This window comes from Cryptomeria japonica, chromosome 2, assembly GCF_030272615.1.
Source record: "Cryptomeria japonica chromosome 2, Sugi_1.0, whole genome shotgun sequence".
In the NCBI taxonomy this organism is placed as follows: Eukaryota; Viridiplantae; Streptophyta; class Pinopsida; order Cupressales; family Cupressaceae; genus Cryptomeria; species Cryptomeria japonica.
The window spans coordinates 195,504,946-195,528,657 of NC_081406.1; the positions used below are offsets into that span (position 1 = coordinate 195,504,946).

At 40.0% G+C, this 23,712-nt stretch overlaps 1 protein-coding gene across 14 annotated transcripts in view; it reads left to right on the top strand.

The window, feature by feature from the left end:
- The window catches only part of LOC131072807 (protein ANTI-SILENCING 1), a 71,717-nt gene that overhangs the window by 43,467 nt on the left and 4,538 nt on the right, over window positions 1–23,712 (top strand). For 13 of the 14 annotated variants that reach the window (XR_009112765.2, XR_009112766.2, XM_058009072.2 and 10 more), the window contains 2 exons: window positions 5,589–5,667; window positions 5,978–6,068. The exons of the other annotated variant lie outside the window; for it this stretch is intronic. Coding sequence is in view for 11 of the 13 variants with exons in the window: in XM_058009072.2 (XP_057865055.2) it covers window positions 5,589–5,667; window positions 5,978–6,068 (170 nt within the window). In the remaining 2 variants the exon portion in view is untranslated. The remainder of the gene's footprint in view (window positions 1–5,588; window positions 5,668–5,977; window positions 6,069–23,712) is intronic. 14 annotated transcript variants of the gene reach the window in all.

The window sequence follows — 23,712 nt, forward strand, 5'->3', positions numbered from 1 at the left end:
CCAAAGTCGGCCTAGGGTCAATGTGAAGGTGAGCGCCTATAAAGGGAGGTGTTTATTTCATTTTCAAATCATCATTTTATCCTCTTTCATATGCGATTTTGGAGAAGACAAGGTGCGAAATTATCATCAAAGAGGAGTGCGTGTTTGTTTCAAGTAAGGCGAATTTGTTATCTTCAAGACATTGAAGACTCCTCCCCCAAGGTGGCGAATTGCTAAAGTGGACGTTCATTTGGAGAGAGAGATCACATTGAAGCCATCAAATTTTGATTTTGCCTGGGCAAATTCCTTGTTTTGCATTCTAGAGTTAGCTCTCAAGTAAGGTATGACAAGATCCCTTGTTTTAATTTCGAATTTTGATCATCATAGCCTTAAATTTTGAAATTTTGAATTCTAATAGCTCAATCGTCGTTTAGGAAATGATAACTCAAGGACTTATTATGAAGTTTCCTAAATTTAATCTCTAATCTAGTTATTCATTGCAAAATCATGTTGCTAATTTTGAAATGTTGTGTAGGCATCAAATGGAGATCTCATCAAGGAAAATCAAGCCGGATCAAGGACGGTCTTCGCCGGGACGATCAAGCCAGGACAGGGGCGACCTCTTTCAATCCAGCGTTCCAAGGCGAGGTACATCAATTGTCCTGCACATCAAGGACACATGGAGGTAGGACAAGGGCTCGTTGAAGAAGCAAATAATTTTAGAAGAGTTAATCAAAGATAACTTCTCAACGCTACCAAATTGAGTATCAACCAAGTGTCAGACGAGGTGGCATCCTAGTCATCACGTCTCCAATCAGTGAGGTCCACCTCAGCATGTCCAGATTCAATGTACTTAACTCATGGAAGGTGGCACAAACTCCGATGTACCTACCTCGGCTATCCATTGGTCGATTTTTCTAGAGGGGACATGTGTCCAAGCAATACAATTTTATCATTGGTCAAGCATTAAATGTTATGTAATGGTTGTAACAAACCCTAATTAGGGTTTTCATTGTAAAATCTTGGCCATTGATCTCGAATTGATCTAAGCCATCGAATTGTATTGTAGGCACTATATAAGCCCTGGCATTTCATTTGTAAAGGGTAATTAGCAATAATGAGAGAGAGTTGTAAATAATAGAAAGCAGTTAGTAGATAGAGAGTAGTTAGAAATTGATAGAATAGTAATTAGAGTAGAATAGGAGGACAAGGCAAGAAATTGTTGCCATTGATTGTAAACAAACTCCATTTTCATTGAAGTAATGGTGAAGTGTGTCGTTTCTTGCAATTTGCATGGTTTCTTGTTGAGCCTTCAATCCTAGATGGTAGATGATTAGATGAATGGAGGAAATGCAATTGATTAATGGTGGAATTCGTATATCCATACTACTAGCAGTTTGTTGATTGCAGACTTGCCTTGTGTAGTCAACTGGAATCATTCAGCTTAAGCTCAATTTCAATTTGTCGCTTCTTCATTGATATGCATCAACTTGATGGTGTCTATGCCTGCGGTGATGATCTGAACATCATAAAGCTTCCCTTAGAAGATCGCACTAGCCTTGTGGAGATTGTCCATTGATGTCAAAACAAGACCTAGTTAGAGTTTCATAAAAAAATCAAATCATTGCTCCTACATTCTTAGTATTAGGATTAGATCTTCTCTTCGCCGTCATCCTTTTTCCATTTTTTTCAAATCTAAGCCAGTAAGAGCCTGTGTTCCAGCAAAGCAGATCGGAAGTTCAATCATCAGATGTAAGTCCCCTTGTGATTCCAGCAAATCACATCATACCACTGGAGTTTATCCACACGTAGAGACCCTACTAACCAGAACATTGGAGTCATCCTAACTGATCCTTCATGCGAATCTTCAGTAGTTAGAGACTTTATTCAAGAGAGGATAAGATGCCTTTAGGTATTTTATTCTGTGTATGATGGTGTACAAAATACACGTCAACACACCCCACCCCCACAATGAATAGAAAAAACTTCACAATGCCGACAATATCTAAAAATTTCTAAATAAATGAATCCAGCCTCTTCAAACGCAGTAAAACGTGCCACCCCATTTGCAACCAATCCCAAAAACCATAGTCATAATGACAAATTAAGGTGGCGGCACAAACTTAATAATGAGAGAGTAGGATCGACATAGAGAGCAACGCAGAGGGATGAAATAAAATTACAATTCCACGAACTCAGCAGAAAAAAATCATGACAAATACCAAGTAGGCATCCCAAGCCACCTCAACACCTAAGTTGTCCCACCACCGGATCATTTGAGGGTTCAAATGACATGCCACATTGGACAAGGTGTCAGCCTCCCCATTACTCTCCCGCTTGATATGCAAAATTTTGAAATCTTGGGAGGGGCTTAATTTTGAGCAAATAGCTGATACAAACTTGGTAATACGCCAACATTGGGAGGATCCACCCGAGATTGCATCCGTAACAATTTTGGAATCATCTTCGAGATGGAGGTTAGAAATTTTAAGATTACAAGCCAACTCAATTGCCAACAACGTCGCTTGAACCTTGGCCTCATTGTTTGTCCCATCTTGCAACCTTTGAGCACCTTTAAACAAAATTTTCCCTTCTTCATCTCAAGCCACACAACCAGTACTTGAAATACCATCAAAATTGATCTTCACCCATCCTTTCTCCGGTCTTACCCAAATAGTATTAAAGGCACCATAACCACTAGGATTTGCCCTAGAAAGCCCATTAATGGGCAAGTAGATTGTTGTCCCATCTTTATTAGTAACTTTTGGACAGATTTATTCTCTTGTTTTAGAATTCAATAGGTCGTCAATAAGTTGTCAATAAGTTCTTCAAATGGTATGTACATTGTTGCACTTCCAATGAGTAGTCTCAATGGGTAGATTGGTTACCACTAACAAAATGGTGGTATAGCACTTACATAGTTCTTTGAAAATGTCTCCATTAATGGCACTATATGGGTATTGTCCTCCACACATCACAACATCATTGAAGGTGACATCAAGAGTTCAAGTTGTGGAGGACCACATGAATCATTGACAAGAAGTACTTTTAGGACTCAAAGAATTTAGCTATGGCACAACATAGAATGAAGTAACGGGCTGACCAACACCACAATGAAAGGAGTTTCTCGTGGTTGATTTGGTTTGAAGCAACCAACAAAGAACAAGAAGTTGTCACCAACCTATTATGGTCCATACCAAATTTTTGAGAAGATGACTTTTTGTGAATGTATCTTTATACCTCTAGTAATAAAGATACATCCAATTTTTTATGTTTCTTGTTTAAAGAAAGTAGTTGAGTCAAATATCCTTACACATACAATATTACTAGAGCTAGATGGAGAAGGAAAAAACATCTTGGAGCTAGAGTTAATTCTTCTGACACTCAAAAGAAATTGAGGACTAGGACAATGATGGAGTTTTCCCTTTTGTTGAGGAAATGACTAGTTGAAGATGTCATGTGGGAGGAGACTTCGTGAATAAGATCCATAGTTGATTAGCATTGAGGACAATACTTCGTTGAGGGAGTGGGGCATGATATGCCCTTAATCATATAGTGTGCATAGGGTTATTAGTAGTTGGCTTGTAACTACCTTAACTCTTGATTAAGTTACATAATTATTAATATATTCTTATTTAGATATTTGGGTCATCCTAAGTATTATATTTATGTGACTAAGTTGGCTTGGGTGGCAGCTAGGGCATAAGTAGGCTATATATATAGCAGCTAGTGTTTAGTCTATGATAAACACATGTTAAATTGTGTTTTGTCACCTTGAAATGGCTTGATTCTCAATTATTATTTAATGATGTATTTATAAAGTAATATTGTAATATTTAGTGTATAATGGTCATTTAATTCATTTAAAGTAAGTAGTTTAGTTAGTATTTTTCATGATATCAGAGCATAGGTTCTTTTTAGGCAATTTTTTTAAAATATAAATTTGTGGTCCATTTAACTAGAAATCTCCTCGGATTTTTTATAGAAAAATTATGGGGTTTTTTGGCCTTTTGTTTTACAAAATTTGTGGTTTATATTTTTGAATTTTTCATAAGAAATTTTCACAAGTTTTTTTGATTGATTTTTTTATAAAAATCGTGGTGTTGTTTCTTTTTCCTGTATGACAAAAGGTTCTTTGTCTAAAGTCTTGCGTGAGGGTTTTCTGGTTGTCGTGATGTTTTCTCATTTCACGTGAGGTGTTTTTCTGGTTCCAAAGTTTTCTGTGACGGGATATGTTTTCCCGCGTGATGGCTGCTGGTTTTATACCGTGTGACAAGGGGGTGTTGCATGCGTGACGAGGGTTTGTTGCAGATCATTGGTCAACGAGGTTCTGCCAATTGAGATTTTCCTTTGCATGCGAAGTCTTTGTTGTCCTGCCGCACAACTAGGGTTTTGCTAGTGGCTGCGACATCTCTAATTTTTTTTTGCATGACTTTTTTTTTTTTTTTTTTTCAAATTTTGGCTTCCTTTGCTTAATCATAGACGTGGTCTGCTGAAGGTTCTTTATACCGTGTGAAGGGCTTCTGGCTGTGTCTCTAAGATGCACAATGGGTTTTGCAGATTTTTTTTCTGCAGATGAGTTTTTGCATGATTTTTTTCCAAAGAAGTTGTGGAGGGTCTTTTGCACGATTTTTTTCCAAAGAAGTTGTGGAGGGTTTTTTGCACGATTTTTTCCCAAAAATCGTGGCTTGTTTTTTCATTATTTTTTCCTAAAAATTGTAGTCTTATTTTGCTGTATTTTGCTGATTTTTTTTATGAAGTGTGGGTTTTTACCGTTTTCCACAAAATGAAGGGTTTTTACATTTTTCTCTCAAAACAAAGGCTTTTGGTGATTTTTTCAGAAAGTCGTGTGATTTCAGCCTCGCATTGAGGGTTTGACGATTTTTCAAAAAAATTGTGGTTGTCTTATAACAGCTTTCTTTTGACGATTTTCGAGCACCAAAAAGTAACAAACAACACTTTTTAACCTTTTTTTTGCATTCAAAACCCTAAGTGCCCCTAAAGTATCATTTCACCCAATACAAAGATCATTTTGTGCTCTCTTCACTCTTTTCTCATTGTTTGCTAAATGTTTTTTGTTGTTGGGTTTTTTTCACATCTAACACCTTTTGTAGCTTATCATTTCTGCTTCTCAAACCCATTAGGGTCTCCACTACCAAACTCCCTCTATGTAGTGGGATCTCTTGTCATATAAGAAATTTGACTACAATGAGGGGGTTTAGGATTTGAGACCAGAATCAAGAACTTACACAACTAAAATTATCACTATTAAATGCCAATTGATAAAGATAAATATTAAATATTTAACTATCAATTGGCATTTAATATTTATATTTATCACTACCAATTTGGCATTTGGCATTGATCAATGATGAAGTATCGTACTATCAAATGTATCTAGTTTTACAAGTTTGTATATTTCTTCAAATTTTGTGTGGGGACATATCCAAACCCATGTACTGAAGGGTGAAAAATATTGCATGTCGCCACGTACACGGTTATCGTACCTGTACCCGTACTGGCAACATAGCTCTGTTACCTTTATTCATTATAGTATTATATTCATCACCTGCTTAGTTTGCTTATGAATTTTTGTTTGTTTTTTACAGGACATTATGTGGCATATGGTTGGGGAGCGATGTACTGCACGAGTCATGCCCCAAACGATGTTTTCCAACCCAAACAGTGGTAAGGCTTTGCTTAATTTGTACATTAGCAATATTCTTTTCAGTTTCTATAATCACATGTGGATGTTTTTCAATAGAAGATTGTTTGGATAAATCCACATGAAAGACTATTGAAATGAAGGGTATGCTTGTATTAATGACTGTCTGTTTGAAGGAATTCTAAAATACTGCTGCAAGTGTCTATTTTCTATTGAGTGCTTACAGCTGATATCATTTAATAGAAAGCTGTGTTCCTCTTTTTGTTATGTGATTCTGTTCTAAGTAATAATGTTCTTAATGAGATGAGGCTAATTGTTTCGATGTTGGAACAGGTGATGCACTGGTTGTTTTCAGAACAAAAGAAGGAGCAGAAATGGCTCTAAAGAAATTGAATCAAGCATGCCTAACTTTTTCAGATGGAAGGTTGTTGCTGAAGTCATTTTCTTGGAAAACCTCTTAATTGAACAGGATTAACTGCATAGTTTCAAGTCAACTAAGAAATTAAAGTTAAGAAATTTAAGAAATTTGGAAGCAATTTGTCTGCTTCCTCTGATGTTTGTGTCCATTTGCTGAAAAATTTGGATTTGTACTATTTTCATTGATCATATTGTTGGGAAATTAATCGTTAGTGTTCACATAAGTTAATAATGTGAGTTGTTAACACAACTCATGTAGCTATTACGGATGTGAGAATAGTTATTTGTTGAAGTTTGTTTGTATTTAGAGTTGTTAAAACAACTCATTATAATTAGTAAATTCATATAGAGCATTTCCTATAAAATAGGATATTAGAATCCTATAAAGATGTAATATGCATTGAACGATGGGAAGTGAATTGAATTAAAATATTACTTTGTGTGCTAGATTTGCTCACATTTTTCTGAAATGGTATCAAGCACTGGTTCACAAGCGCATAAGGTGGATGCCTTTTGTTTTTGTGAATGCTCAACTTAGTAGTCGATAAGGGACTGTAGAATGCTATGTAGAAGCAGTTGGCATGTACAAAACATTAATGCCATTGCCATCCTTCTAGCGTGCCATCCTTAATGTGTTTGAGATTCCTTGGCTGATTGGTCGAAGCATGTGGAGATTGTAATGTGGATGATGACTTTGTTGATTTTAACACTTTCAGATTGATATAAACTCAGAATTTATATTTAGTTTCTAATTAGTTTGATTAACTGAAAGAAGTTGGAATTAGTGACAACATAGAAATGAACAAATTGAGAACAAGACACAGTTACCCTAGGAAAACCTCCTAGGAGGAAAAACCCAGCCAGAAAAGATCCTTAGATCTGATTATGGATTATAGTTATGCAATCATTGCAACACTTATCTCAAGTTTCAGATGTTGTTATCACAAGACGTATGGCTGATTGAGGTAGCTGCCTTCAAGATTAGCTTGCTGTCACATGAGTGATGATTGCTGCCATTTTGCTGGTCCTTTAACCTAGATTGCAGACCTTCAAGGAATTCGTTGTGTATTCACTGAGTTCGCTGACTCCTAATGATGAATTTCGCACCTCAACTGGCAGATGTAAATTGCTGATGTGGCAGATGTAATTGCTGTAAGTGCAGATGCAATATATCTCCCTGAAGTTCGCATTAGCCAGGCATATGAATTTTGCATGAAATGAAAACTGAATGAGTGATTTGTGATGTGAGGTTTATACTTATTTATATGTGTAGCAATACTCTTAAACATGTCGGCTTGCTTTATAAATTAAAACCTTTTAACTTATTAAATGCGAAATGTATTGGAATAGGGTTGGCCCTATCATGATGGTGTGTTAGGCTTGAATGTAGCGTGGAGATGTAACGTGGAGTCTTTAGGAGATGCCGAGAGGTATAGGGCCCAGCCCTATACGTTGGAGAAGGGGCTGGCCCCCTTAGGCGGATTCCAATGTTGCCCAAGGCAATTGGAATCCGCCATCCCTAATTACAACCAACAGACTTCACAGGCGTTTCACATGTATCCTTGACCAGCAAAGGCTCATATCACTTGGAAGGCTCGATCTGCCGTTTTGTGACATTTCGTTTGGTGATTTCAGATCAGGTTCGCTGGGATTTTACTGCACTCCTTCTATGATCGTTTTAGGAGGTTGGCAGTTGTTTTTGAAGAACCTTCTTCCTAGATCGAGTCCCATCCACGGAACTGTGAGGGAGATTGGCATTCTTTGGATCAGCACCAGTTTCTTGTTTTTGGCTGCCCATCACTGATTGGCATTTAATTTTTTGCCAGCGCATTCAAGTGTAAATGTCTGCTATGGTTTAGAAGTCGTTGCTAATGAAAAGGTACTTAACACATTGATATCAGAGAATGTTGTTTTTGTATGAAAAATGTCAAGTCAGGAATGTGTAGTGTTTTGTTTTCTTAAGTTCTATTGCATTTAGAGTTTAAATTCAAAACCTTGAAGCCAAGAAAGTCTTGGAAGTCGAGCAGCCTGGAGTCTTCCTGTGAAGATTTTTGTTGGAGACGTGAGACAATATATTCTCTTTTGCACCAAATGTTCTGTTGTGACCATTTCACACATCGCCCCATTAGAATGGGGACCCCCTCTTTTTGCGTTTGTTTTGCTTTCTTTCTGTTTGTTCTTCTCTCTGCTTTTAGGGTTTTGAGTGAGTGAGTTGTTTGTCTGGACTAGGGCTAAACCTTAAGGGTTCCTTTTTGGCATCATTCAAGCTAAGTCCAGTCAAATTTTGAAAAGTTGTGAAGTGTCTTCCTGAAGAATTGTGATTGTTGAAATAAGGTAAACCTTTCAGGGGAGTCAAATAGGTCTCAGGTTAGGTCTAGATTGAAGGTTTTTAGGGTAAAGTCCAGTTTGTTTCCAGGTCTGAGTCAGTTAAGCGTGGTCAGTGAGGAAAGAGGAGTCTAGTGGGCTAAGTTAAACAGGGAATGGAATAGATCAAGAGCCTAATAATGTCGAATTCGCTCCTGACCCTTGCTGAGGGTCCAGGGCGAAACTCCTTGTAGACTAGACTTCCTTCACAACTTTGACTAAGTGTTAGCATGCTTGAGGGTGAAATTGTGTGTTCTTGCCTAGAGAGGTTTTTGATCAATTTTTGGAAAGTAAGATGATGCCTGAAACAGAAAAGTCGCTCCTGACCCTTTCTGAGGGTCCAGGGCGAACTTCACCCTAAACACAATTTCTTGTTTTTGATGGACTTGCTAACTGGTTCCTGGCCTTGAAAGTGACCTGACTTTGCCTTGTGAGGTGGTTTGAGACTTAAATTTTGAGCAGTTTAGCCTAAAATGAGGATTTCGCTCCTGACCCTTGCTGAGGGTCCAGGGCGAAAATGTTGTTTAAGCTTATTTGGCATTGATTTTGGCTAACTTGTTTTGTGCAGGGTCTCCTAGAAGAGGAATGGGCATCACTTGAGGCAATTGAAGGTTTGAAGACATGAAAAATGATGAATTTTGGGGACTAAGGGCAAATTCACTCCTGACCCTTGTTGAGGGCCCAGGGCGAAATTTTGATTTTCCTCATTTTGCAGTGAAAAAAGACCAAGTTTTGATCATGAATGGAAAATGAACAACTCCCTCCACCCGCCTGAAAGAGTTTTAACTTGAAATGATGAAGGATCTTGTTGAAAACCTCAAAATCGCTCTTGACCCTTGTTGAGGGTCCAGGGTGAAAATTCCTATTTGAGTCATTTCTAGCCTTGTTTGGTCAAATTGAGATATCAAAGGCATGATGAAGGGTGAAATGAGCATGATGAAGCCTCCTAACTTGTTTGAAGATCAAAGATGAAGAAGTTTTGCCCAGGAAAGTCAAAATCGCTCCTGACATTTGCTGAGGGTCCAGGGCGAAATTCTCTATAAAAGCATTTTTTGACCTTTTCTTGGACATGAAAACCTATTCTTAGCACAATGCAAGATGAAATCTTCCTGAGCAAAGAAATTTCAAGGTGAAAAGTGAAGCATTTTGGTCTAGATGGCAAAGTTCGCTCCTGACCCTCTCTGAAGGTCCAAGGCGAAATTCTCAAAAACACATTTTCCTTGCAAGGTCAAAATGATTTTTATGGTTGGAATGGATGTGAAAAGGCATGATTTACCCATTGAAGATAATTTGGAAGATCAAAAGAATGACGAATTGGAGACCAGGATCGTGTCCAAATGGAGTAATATCGAAGACACCAACTTGGGAAACTTCAATGTGAAGAAGTTTCGAGAGGTCCCCTACATTGGCAAGCCATCACCTGTTGCGAAGAAGATAATTGAAAGTGTCATCATCAAGGCGGCAGGATTCCCTCCAGCAGTCAAGTGTCATGAGTTGATGATCGAGTGTGCCCGCCACTATGACTTACAATCAAGGTCGATCGTATCCAAGGAAGGGAACACCTTAGCTTACCTTTCAGAGGATGCTATAACTGAAGCTCTTCATCTTCCAGAGCATAAAGATATGATTTACAAAAGCTTAGAAGGAGCCAGGTCAATGTATGAGGATGATCCCGACACATGTCTAAATCTCATCAATAAGAATTGGTTGCTCAAAAGTCGGCCTCGCCTGAACAAGATTCTTAACACACCGCATAGGATCGACTTCCAGGAGGAGTACAGAGATTTGATAACTTTGCTCAATCGAGTTACAGGGGCTCCTCAAGCCTTCTACTTCGAAAAGTGGATGTTTTTCTTCATTCAGGTGATAGTCCAAGGAAAAGGAATGCTTCATTGGGCCAGAATTATTAGTAATAGTCTGGATGTGCAGTTGAGAAGGCTAAGACCTACCAAATCATTCCACATGAGCTCATATGTTATATATGCCTTGATCAGGAGTTTCGAGTATGCAGGGCTACCTCACAGAGGAGTGATCGGAAGAGGACCTGGAGAGGTGAGAGTTTGTGACTCTTATGTTCATTTGCATTATCCGCCTAGAAGTGACTACAAGTTAGTCAATGATACCTTCACGATGAACATCACTAGGATATTGCAAGGTGGGATTCATAATCGACTGTCTCTGGATGCACAAGAACTTGTGAAGAAGTATGGTGCATGGTTCATCCAGTTTCAAAAGTTTACATACATCAGAGTTCATGGGTGTCCTTCACCTCCTTACATGTTGCCGAGGTATCCGACAGACAGGATAGTGCTACTTGAGGTAACTAGACAGTTGGCAGCTTATGCGAAGGCATCAAGACACAAGCATGGAAATGGAATTCCCGTGCCCATCATACTAGGGAATTCACTTGAAGTGTGTCCTAACACTCAAGCCTCGAAAGATGCAGAGAAGGAATTATCTTTATATTCATTCACATCCTTTGCCTTGCGGGAGAATTTTGATCTTTACGGTTATATGGAGGAGATAGCCGGTAAGAAGTACAAACATGAGTTTCAGGTGGAGGACTTTTGGATGAATCTCCCAAGTGATTTAGAGGTTAGAAGGAAGATGCATTGCAGGCTACCCTTAGATTTCATCAAGAAATGCAAAGTTTAGTTTATAGAGTAGCTGATCAAGCTCAGGATAATGGTAGACATCTCCAGTCGTCTTATGACAAAGAAGACAAAGCAGTGAAGATAGATTGGAATGAGCCTAAAGTTTTAGACTTGAGAGCTTTGATGGCTCCTGTTTTATCATGTACTCGCAGATGGGTGGATGTACAGCATCAAAAGTTGAGGGAGCAGAATGTATCAATGACTTTTACTTTGGAGGCAAGACCAGAAGAAGGAGAAGCAAGCATGAGTGAGAACACTTCCCATCCTAGAGGTGCAAAGAGGAAAGAAAGACCTGAGAAAAGGGAATCTTCCAAGAGGAAACAAGAGGCCAATCGTGATCACCCATCAAGCACATCTTCTCGACATGAAAAGAGGGCAAGCCAAGGGGAAGGTCAAGGGAAGATGGTACCTGAAGTTGATGAATCTATGGAATCTATGATACAAAATGACAAGCCAGAAAAGGGACAGACACCTCAACATTCATCAGGTCAATCTCCCCAAGTTGATGAGCTACATGAAGAGAAGAATGATGATGAAGTGACATCTCCTCTCCGAGAAGATGAACCACTGCCTAAAGAAATACAAGTAAGAGAGACAAGATCTGTCATTCCGGATTGGTTAAAAGAGAGACTGACAAGAGTGATTGTGGTTGAAGAGGAAGAAGATGTATTTGATTTAGAAAGCCTCATAGGAAATTCTCAAGAGGTAATGGAAAAGAAGGTGGCCACCAAGATGTCCAAGGTGATAAGAGATGAGACAGGATCCAGGAAATTGCAAATAGCTACACCAGTAGTAGACAAGTATGAAGGTGAGATTCTTGCAGATGAGTATGACTTAGAAACATTTGAGCTTGGTTCTTGCAGATGAGTATGACTTAGAAACATTTGAGCTTGGTCCACTCACTACCGAACAAGTGATGGAAGAAGCAACTGATTCATTTGAAGCACTTAAAGACAAACTTAAGGAAGAAATGGAAAAGAATAGGAAGCTTGAGAGAGAGGTCGGTGCTTGGAGAGGCTATTTTAGTCATCTCAATCAGCCTTTGAGACATCAGGATCCAGCAATATCTCCTTTACAAGCACTTCCTCTTGAATCAGTTGGCGAGGCAGAAAGGGTCAAGAGCTTAGTTCAGCTTATGAGCTCTTGGATTGATAAATCCCACACGGTAGCCGTTGAATTTGCAACAAGAATGATGAAGACAATTCATCGAGCTATCCAGGTCCTTGAGATTGTCCATAATCTCATGATAACTGTAGCCGCTTTCGCTCACACTAGAGATGTCATCATTCCTGTCCTGCAAGTAATAAGACAAACACCAAGACGGATCCTAGCACAAGAAAAGATAATGGATGGAGGAACTCATAACCTCCTATAGTGGTCAACTCTGCACCAGATGAAAGAGGTCCTTTTTGAAGACATCAGCACCAAATGAAGTCAAGTTGAAGGTATCATCCATCCAATTCAAGATAAGGTGTTCGAGGTGTTGTGTACCATCCTTGGCAGGCGGATCGAGATTGATACAGATGTGGACATCCAAGAATTGGAGGAGAGAGTCAAGGTCATCTTTTGCAAAGAGGAGAACGTCATCACAGATGAGCAACGAGACCTGATGTTCACTACCATGTTCCTGATTGATAAGATCAAAGAACTTGAGCCTGGATGGGAGACAACTCTTCTCACTGCTTTTGATCAGGTCATTCACTTGGAAGAATGAATGAAGAATCTTCCTGAGATTCCTATTGCTAAGATTGAAGGAATTGTGTCCAAATTCGTTGGATATGCTAAGAAGGAGCATAGGAAAGGGAATAAAGTTCTAGAAGAAAAGTTGTTATAGGATGATGTGGCAGCTTATTTACTATTGGTCTATGTTTCCTCGATATTTGTGCCAATTAAATATTTGGCTATGCATTTAATAATGTTCATCTAAATGGGGACCTTTTTTGTAACAAACCCTAATTAGGGTTTAGGTGTCAAAGTCCTAGCCATTGATCTTCTTTCGATCTGGGCCGTTCATTGTAATTGAGGATGCTATATATACCCTCACTCATTTTCATTTTGATATAGAATAAGAGTTAGAAGTTAGAGAAGAGAGAGAGCTTAGAGAAGAAAGTTATTGTGTAGCAAGATTGAGTAGTGAAGAAAGAATTTTGAACAATTGTTGTCCATTTGGCTTTGAGATCAATAAAATATTGAAGTTATGGTGTTTTATTGCAATACTTGTGGCTATCTTCATGATCGTTTATCTTCTTGAATCATTCTCAGTCGAAGTAGTATTTAAGTTTAAGTTTGAAAGACTAAGTGTTGTGCTTGATCTTTGGTGAGATTCATGTTCCAAACCACTAGCTTCTTACTGATTGTAAGGACGCCTTGTGTGGTCAACTGGAGATATTGAGATTGCTTAAACATTCAATCATTGTTGAAATATTGATATGTATCTTTATGATAGTATCTATATCCTTGATGATTTCAAAATCACTAAATCACCTTAGAAGATCACATCAATTCCAGCAGAGTTGTAATTCCTTGGCAATACTGAAATTGGTAGAATCTTACCAAGTCCAGCTTACATTGAGTCATTCTTAGGATTAGATTAGTATTCATCTCTTAAAACCCTTATCTTTTGATCTTTTTTGAGAATCTGTTAGTATTAGGAAAATCCTGTTCCTGCAATCAAAAAGAGCGTGACACGGACAAGCTTTCTCAGAAAGTGCGTAAGACCCCTTGAAGAAACAGCATTTACAACGACCACTGGTTTTTATCCACACGTAGAGATCCTACAACGAAGAACCTTGAAGTCACCTTGATTGATCCTTTTCGCGATATCTTCAGCATTCAGAGGCTTTAATCAAGAGAGGATAAGGTACCATTTGGGTATTTTATTCTGTGTTTGGTTGTGTACAAAATACACGTCAACATGTTCTCTCTTCAAAGTTAAATAGTGTCTTCCTAAAAAAAAGGAGTTTTGATTTTCTATTCTTCCTTGCTAGATTTTTTCTTTCCTTTGGGCCTTTGATTTGTCAATATCTTCTACTTTTGTCAGCCATTGGATTTATAGCATATATTGTGGCTTATGGTAGATCAGTTTTCTTGTCCCTATCGACTTGTGTTCATTCTCTTCTGGCATATTTAGGGATTTGATTATTGTCATCCTAGAAAACCAATTGTCTTTGTGTCAAAGTGTTATAGTCAAGGTGTATTATTGGTTGAGTTTGACACCTTTGATTAAAAGAGTAGTCATGGATAAATTAAGTTTCATCGAGAAATTCGATGGTAGAGACTTACATACATGGTAGATAGAGATGTAGCTACACTTGATAGAAAAAGATCTTTGGGATGTTGTCAAACTGAACTTAGTCACACCAACTGATGCAGGTGAACTTGCTAAGTGGAAAATAAAAAATTAGAAAGCTTTGGGAACTATTGGTCTCGGCTTATCAAAAACATATTTACAGCATGTGGATTTTGTGAAGTCAGCAAAAGAGATTTGGGAGTCATTAAACAAGCTCTTCAAATGTGAAGTAGAAAGTGCCAAGACAACATTGAAGCAGAGATTGCATGGATTAAAGATGGAAAAAAGGTACAAAAATGGCAGATCATATTAGTAAGTTTCACTCTCTCCTAAATTAGCTAGTTGGGATTAATGAGAAAGTAAAAAAATATGATGCCAAAGCAATACTTTTGAATAGTTTGCCTAAAAATATGTCTGGGATGGTGTTCACATTAAGCAAGGTAACCATTAGTCTTGAAGGGGTAATATCTACTCTACTTGACCATTAGTCTTGAAGGGGTAATATCTACTCTACTTGACCATTAGTCTTTATTTGTACATAACAAAGCAAGAAAAGGTATGTATAAATCCAAGCATATTCCTTCAAAAGGAAAAATCAAATGCTTTTATTGTAATGAAATAAGACATTTAATTTTGAATTGTAAGAAGAAGGCACAAGATCTACTAGATGATAAACTAGATCATCATGTTTCCTTAGCTGAAGAAACTGTTTGGGAAAACCATGGCAATGATGAAGAGCTATCGTGTCCTAGTGATGAAGAATACGTGCTTTAGATAAATTCAAGACTGGAAGTCGGAGGCATAGGAGGCTGGAGGACACTCTACGTCCTCTCATCAGTCACCAACGATGAGGCTGCTCATCAGCTTTGGTGGCATTTTATTTTCTTGTATGCAACATGATATGATTGGGTTTTCAGTGCTCCTAGTTGTGTGAATAAGTGGAATTTCACGTTGTGTGTGGGGAGGGGGGGGGATATAACCAGTGTTCCATTCCCATTTCGTGCCAAATGACTAAAGTCGAGGGCATCTTCCAGTGGTAGTGGTAGTTGTCTATGTTGTTCAAGATTGAGTGGCAGCGATTGATAACAGTGACTACAATTAAGAACATTGTAATCTTTTGGAATGTAATGTTTTTCTAGTATGGGTTTTTTAGATTTGTGATATGTCTGTTGATTTCTAAGTAACTTCTTTGGTGTACACGCATAGTGGTGAACAAAAGCAACAAAGTAAGTTAGTTCATGCATCTTGAAAGGGTTTGTGGGAGGATCCAAAAAATCACACGAGATGGACAGTTGATGGGTCCTATTCATGTCCAGGTTTGTATTAAGCATGTGTGAAAACCATGAAAGGTTGATGGGAGATGCCTTTATTTTGAATCAAGATCATAAGAGTTGGGCTTACTGTAGATGGAGTGTAATGTTGGGAAATTAATTGTTAGTGTTCATATAATTTAATAATGTGAGTTATCAACACAACTAAGGTAGCTATTACGTATGTGAGAATAGTTATTTGTTGAAGTTTGTTTGTTTGTATTTAGAGTTGTTAAAACAACTCATTATAATTAGGAAATTCGTTTAGAGGGTTTCCTATAAAATAGGATATTGGAATCCTATAAAGATGTAATATGCATTGAATGATGGGAAGTGAATTGAATTAAAATATTACTTTGTGTGCCAAATTTGCTCACATTTTTTTGAAACATATAAGTATAAAAACAAATTTTAGTTGAAGGAAATAACACGTTTTAGATATATAATTACTTTGAAATGTATATAGAATTCATGGAATATGAATTCCATGGCATCAAAACAAATATTAAAATTAAAAATATAAGTCTATGGCTTTAGAGCAACGTTACCAGGAGACCCGTCTCCTACCCCTGGAGACGCGTACTAGTATCGAAGACCCGTCTCCGGAAACTTCTTGATGCATAAGGTTCTTTTGACTGCCGTCTCCTGCCGTGTCCTGCCGTCTCCAAAGTCTCCCGACCAAAAAATGAAGTCTCCTAAAAAACTTGGGGCAAAATGCAATAAAAAGGCAAAAAAAAAATATAAAAAATAAATAAGAGAAGCTTACAGCAAAGCGAAGCCGTAGGGAAATAACTAATAAGGAAATTGTTTCGTAGATTGACAAAAATCCATGCAAAGTTATAGTGATCGGATCTATTGATAGCATAGACTTTTTGTGAGGACTGATTTCTTATCATTGTAATAGTCTAAATAGAAATTGCCTTAACTATTTAGCAAACAATATTGAGTGTGCTCAACATCTATATTACCTTACTTTCACTAAACAATTTAGACCGGCTATTAACAGTATAAACAATTTTAATTTCAATTTTTGTTCAATTTTAAAGTTAATGTTAAACTTTACCATTGTTCCTGTTTCAAAGTTCTCTGTCATGATATGTTTCAGAAATTATTAAATTATATTTAAAAAAAAATCGGCGTCTCCAAGTACCCCCGTCTCCTATTTTTGAAAATTAGCTGTACCAGTACCGGTACCAGTCTCCAAAGTCTCCAAGTACCCCTGTCTCCTGGTAACCTTGCTTTAGAGGAGCTTGCATTACTCATCGCAACATCACAACGAGTCATGCGTTGGCGTCGAAGATAGGTCCCAGATGATGATGCAACCATGCTATTTGATTCAAGCCTTCAAGATTGGATGTTTTGTCGTCAAACTCATTCAAAGAGGAATGGTTAAGTTAGAAGATAAATAGTTATGTTACAGTTTGACATAAGCAAGGATACTAATAAATGGGGTTGTTCTATGAGTTGTCTGTGCAGGGCAAGATTGATACATTTTTTCATCATGGAAATGACATTTCTTGCCAACTATGTGATGTAGGGGCATCCAGGAAATTCATCCGGTTGGAGTAGTTGACTATGGAGTTGTTGATTATCGAGGAGGTGACCTTGAAGATTGTTGCGTTTCTTCATATTTGTGAATTTAAAGCTGCAGATCTAGATTTAGCATCTAGAGACCCTTGACTTAAACATATTCGAATTTCATGGCATTTGGATTTGATTCTGGTATTGTTCCGGTGTGGTTTGTCCTTGCCGTGTTCTTACAGATATCGATTCCGGTATTGGTGCGGTATTGGGTTGCAAATCGTTTCCGTGATGTGTAGATCACATGGGAGTATTGTCTTGGACCTGGCCTATGTTTGTGGAGGTCCCATTCAAAGCTCTAAACATTTTTGGAGGTGTTCTTGGTGATTTGGCCGACGAGCTTGTGTTTACACGTTTCTTCATAAACCGGAGCATTTTGGCCGACTTGATTAAGTTGTTGAGGCTTGCAGAAGGTATAAAGGGGAAGATGGAGATTCGTTTGAAGGGGGGGAGATCCGCAAAAGATAAGATTCCGGAAAGATGTAGATTCCGGAGGTGCAGAGGTGTTTTGGTACGGCAGACTGAGGTCCGGATCAGCAGACAGAGCAAAAGATAGATGATCTACCGGATCAGGAAATTGAGTTGTCTGAATCATTTTGCTATCCTGGGCTGCAACCTAGCATCTATAAAGCCTGAGGGCATATGTAATTCATCAAATTATTTTAAAAGATTGCTCCTTTTCCCTGTTTTCCCCGGTTGTAACTTGTGTAAACCGGTTCCTCTATTATTCACGGTGTTTATGTTTTAGGCTGCAAGGCGGGGCTATCCTTCGTTGGACCTCCCTACCTTGACTGCACCACTATGACTTAACTTGTATTTAGAAATACAATGTTTGTAACTTTGTAGCATGCCAACTTTGCTTATGGCAGTCCTTGTATACTAAACAAGTTGTCCAATGTATGCAACAAGATAATACTTTGTGGCTTTGACCATGGAGATGCAGAGATTTGCAACAGGGATATGTATTTTGTAGATTTTTTTATCACGATTCATCATTGGCCTATTTTTTGTTTAGACTAATAGTTTGATGGGGGTTTGGGGGCAATTGAGGTGCAACGCCCCTTGGTAGGGTCAAGGGGTAGCACCCTTGACACGTCCCTTGACGTGGTATAGGGTAGGGTTCTGGGGCAAAAGCCCCTACCACCAAAGCCCAAATGGAGACCTTCAAAACCACATAGACCTTCATGGCACACACCATTTTCATATTGAAAGGTTGTAATTTGTTTTCTAAAAGTACCTAAAATGGCCAAGTCTACTTTGTTGGACTTGCCTAGAATAGGTGACTTTGGTGAGTCTCCTAGACTCAGCGAGTTTTGGAAGTACTTGGCAGCCGAGACTCCCAGCAGCCGAGTCTCCCAAACTCACTGAGGGTCACTTGCCTCAGGACTTGCCGAGTCTAGGCGTTTCTTGTAACACTGTTTCTAACCTCAGAGTAGTAACTGTTGTGACCTAATCACACATCACCCCATCCCAGATAAGGACCCCCCTAGCTGTTAGGCCCTTTCGGTTGTTTGGTCTTGGTTTTTTGTGTGCGTTTGGTAGCAGTCTCTTCAATCCCTCCTATTGGGATGTTCGGGGGTCAGTTAGTGCTAATCTGCTTCTCTGTCAAGCGAGTACTGTGAGGTCTAAAGCCTGTTTTGTTCTTTTTCTAGGGTTTTGCCTTTTGTCCTAGATTTTAGGGGTTCCTGTTAGGGTTTCGGGAAAACTGAGCATACAACTGGAGTCAGGACCCTTCAGGGCACCTCCCAGCAAAATTTGAGCCCGAACGGAACAACTTTCTATTTTTAGAAAGTCCCCATTTTTTAGGGATTTTTTCAAGTCTCGGAATGTCGCCATTTTGCCAAAAATCAAACTTACTATTTTTAGTAATTTCTATTTTTAGTAAGTTTCTATTTATAGTAAGTCATTATTGCACCTGGTTTAGGGATCTAACGCTGACACTTGGAAAGTTATTATAGGCAGGGTCAGTCAGCCAGAGCGACAAGGATCAGGCATTCACAGGCATTTCTATTTCCGAAAAGTCAGATAGCAAACGAAGGTGGCCAGAAATGGGTCAAGTGTTGGAAATCCATGCCTAAAATGGAAAGCTTGGGAAAACACTCCAAACGCACAAAAGGTCAAAATAGGCTAAGTCTGGAAGTCATTCACAACTGCAATTTTCCGCCTCTCCATGGACAGGGTGAAAATGCGCCCAAGTCAGGTCTAGGGCGCTGAAATCAAGAAGGCATTCACAAGTACAATTTTCCGCCTCTCCATGGACATGGCAAAAATGCGCCCAGGTCAGGCCTGGGGCGCTGAAATCAAGAAGGCATTCACAAGTACAATTTTTCGCCTCTCCATGGACAGTGTGAAAATGCGCCCAGGTCAGGCCTGGGGCACTGAAACCAAGGAGTCATTCACAAGAGCAATTTTCTGCCTCTCTATGGACAGGGTGAAAATGCGCCCAAGTCAGGCCTGGGGCGCTGAAATCAAGAAGACATTCACAAGTGGAATTTTCCACCTCTCCATGGACATGTGCAAAATGCACCCAGGTCAGGTCTGGGGCGCTGAAATCAAGAAGACATTCACAAGAGCAATTTTCCGCCTCTCCATGGACATGGCAAAAATGCGCCCAGGTCAGGCCTGGGGCGCTGAAATCAAGAAGACATTCACAAGAGCAATTTTCCGCCTCTCCATGGACATGGCAAAAATGCGCCCAGGTCAGGCCTGGGGTGCTGAAATCAAGAAGGCATTCATAAGTACAATTTTCCGCCTCTCCATGGACAGAGCCAAAATGCGCCCAGGTCTGATCTGGGGCGCTGAAACCATGAAGGCATTCACAAGTGGAAAATTCATGAATCCTTGGCATGGTAAAATTTCACCCAAACAGAAATTTTGAAATTTTGCTTAAGGCACGGATTCCAAGGAGTCAAGGAAGAATAAAAAGCAGAAATTCCCCTCGAGCGAATTTTCAATTATGCTACTTTTAGACATCAAATCCCGGCCAAATATGGAAACTTTTATAGATTCTAAATCAGGACGAAATTCCCCATCCAATGAACCTAACTCCTAAAATTTAGGAAGATCCCTAAAAAATAGGGATATGGAGAAAAGCCGGGAAAGTTCCTTCGATGGCACGAGATGACAAGTCGGAGTGGAATTGAGCAAATCCTGAGAAAAATCCTGCAATCTCCCTCCAAAATTAGAAAGTATGGAATCAACGGGTTGGCAGGAGGAATCTTCCAAGTATGACGCATGACTAGGAGCATTTAAGGAAGGTTCTAAATTTGAACTCACATGCATGGGAAACTGCCGTGCATGTCGTAGTGATTAAGGGAAGTATGACACGCCATAAATACAATTACTAATTTGATGCCTCTTGAGAATTCTATATAAGTTGGATAAAACATTTCATTTTTCACTTGCGAGATTCAGGAAAGGAGGAGTGAAGAAGTGAAAAGTTTTTTATACTTAGTCTCTATTTCATCATTTTGAAGTATTCCCAAGATGGCGGAACCTAGCAGGACAGCTACTATCTCCAAGCAGGCAATGATCAAAGCAGAGACGAAGGGTTTTCTTCCCCATTCTCGATTGAAGTCAAGATGGGAAGAGATCAGTGATACCAACTTCGGCACGTTCAACTGGGCTGCATTCAAGATAAGAATGTTCGGAACTGCAGGACACAATCCATCTCCGACAGTTGTCAAGATTGTGAGAAGTGGAATAGTTGCAGCAGCTGGCTTTCCTCCCGCCATTCAATGCCCAAATCTAGTCTTGGAATGTGCAGCACGTTACAATCTGGAGCGGAAGACGATCTCAACGCCAGACGGCAAGTTACTGGCAACATTGACTCCAGAGGCGATTGGTGAAGCCTTCGGAATCCCTTCACATTACTCCATGACATACAGGACCAGCAGCGGAGCCCAAGCAGTCTATGAAGCAGGCCCCACCAGGTGTGCTGATTTGATCAACAAGCAATGGTTGCTGAAACCTAGAGTACACGTTTCCAAGATGCCCAAAACTCTCACAATCTTCGAGTTCAAGCAGGAATATGTAGACATGATAAAAATGCTGAGCAGAGTAATGGGATGCTCACACACGGTGAACTTCGAGCCTTGGATGTTCTTCTACATTGGCAAGATCATGAATTCTAATACATTGATTGACTGGGCTAGATTGATTAGCCACTACTTGCACAAACAATTGAAGAACCTGCAGGAGAAAAAGTCTCAGTCCTTTTTCATGAGTTCCCACCTATTCTATATGTTGGCACGAAGGGGTGGATTCGATGGGTTGCCAGCAAGAGGAATCATGGGCTGCGGGCCAGCTCAGCTAAAGGTGCATGAATGTTATCCTCAGCTACATCTCCACAACGTGAATTCTTACAAGTTGGCGAATGACACCTTCACCATGTACCTGACACGACTTATGCAAAATAAGTTGCACATGAGGTTGTCTCCGCAAGCAAGTGCTTTGGTCCAGAAGTATGGCGCCGCATTCCTGCAGTTCCCCAAGTTCACCTACATCAGGACACAGGGTTTCTCCTTCCAATCTTACAAATTGCCTAGATATCCGTCAGATAAGCTTATATTGCTCAAGCTCATGAGGCAATTGACTGCCTACGATCAGCTGCAGAAGAAGAAGAAGAAGCAATCTATTGAATTTCCAGTTGTCTTGGGGGATTTCATGGAGATATGCCCAGGATTGGAGGCCGCTGAAAGTGCAGCAAGCAAGTTGGCATTCTACCGACTACCATTTTACACTTCTAGGGCCCAATATGATCCTTACAGCCAGATCAGGAAGGTTGCCGGTGTCAAATTCATACATAGATTTCACTTGGAGGATTACTGGGCCGGTGCTGAGGATGACTTTGAGATCCGAAGAAGAATGCACTCCAGACTGCCCCTCGACACCATCAGAATAAGTGAGATCCACCAGGTGAAGGAAGACTCAGATTTGATGCAACCCGAATTCGAGAGGATAAAAGATCAACCTATCCTGTTGCCATATTGGTCGGAGCCTGAGGTAGATGATTTGAACATTTTGGCTAGGCCAGTGCTAAAATTCACTAAGCACTGGATTGACAGGCAGACAAGAAAGTTGATTGAAAACCATGTCCCTCTGACATACCAGCTGATGGGAAATCTGGATTCTCACAACAATGCAACTGAAGACTCTTCACAAGGTCAGGCAGGAAGAGAGGCCCGGATAGACAAACGAAAAAGTGCCCCAAAGAGGCCAAGGATAACAAAGACGAAGGATGCCCAACAGGAAATCCCGCGCGAGGTTCAGCAAGAAGCCCAGCAGGAGGAGCCTCCACAAAAGAGAACGAGGACAGGAAGGGAACATTCACCAGTCAACTCCGCGAGCGTACAAGAAGTAGAAATGTTCCCACATCCCGCAGGCCCACTTCCAAGAAACGTTCCAGCACCTGATATACTCAGGATCAATGCTTCACAGGGCCGTCATCAGCCAAGAAGTCTGAGGCAAGAGGTTTCCCCGCACCTGGAAGAAGTTCGCCAGGATAATTTCATAGAGACTATCCTTGGCGAAATGGAAGAGGAATCTCAAGAACGGGAGCATGCAGAGGATTACAGCCATTCCATCCCCGTGTCGGATTGGTTGATAGGCAGATTGGGAAATGAAGCAGGAGGGGAGCCCAATCCTGCTCAGGAATTAGAAGAATTATTGAAGAGGATGGATCAACCACCGGAAAGAAAGGCCCCCCGGAAGTTTTCCAAGGTAGTCAAGGAAGAATCCGGAGCCCGGACCTTGCACATTGCTGAACCTGCGGTGGATAAGGATAGGAGTGAGATCAAGCAGGAAGATTACGTCATCGGACAGGTGGATCTTGGCCATGCTTCCACCAGTCAAGTAATGGGAGATTTCGACGATTCTTCCTTTGCCATGAAGGAGAAATTGCTGAAGTCAAAAGCAAAGTGTAAGTGGCTGAAGGAGGAAAACGGACTTCTATGCGAGTATGTCAAGAGTTTCAAGAAACCCCTCAGGGAAGCAGGTCCTTCATCCACTCCCCCTCCCTTCCTTCCCAAGGAAGTAATTGATGATGCGGAACTTACAAAGGCAATGGCACAAAATTCCTGAGAATGGGTAGAGGATGTTTATGCTGAGGCAGGGAAATTTGTAGAAGATCTAGCTCAGCTCCATTCGAGGTTCGTGGCCCTCCTAAGTAGGTTGGAAACGGCGGAAGAACTATGGGAAGATGTTGATGTCTACCAAGACTTAACCATTTCCCGACTCAGGGCTCTGATGAGGACTCCAAGACAAACACTGGTAGACGGGAAAGTAATCCAGGAGAATGAAGCCTACGACTTTCCCCGATGGTTCTACGCCATCTATTCAGGGAAGAACACCCTTGATAAATTCAGCATTGATTCCGTCACCTTGAAGGAATCCATCAAAGGGATACAGGAAGAAATCCTCAGTGCCAAGGAAACTCGGCGATGGGGGAACAAC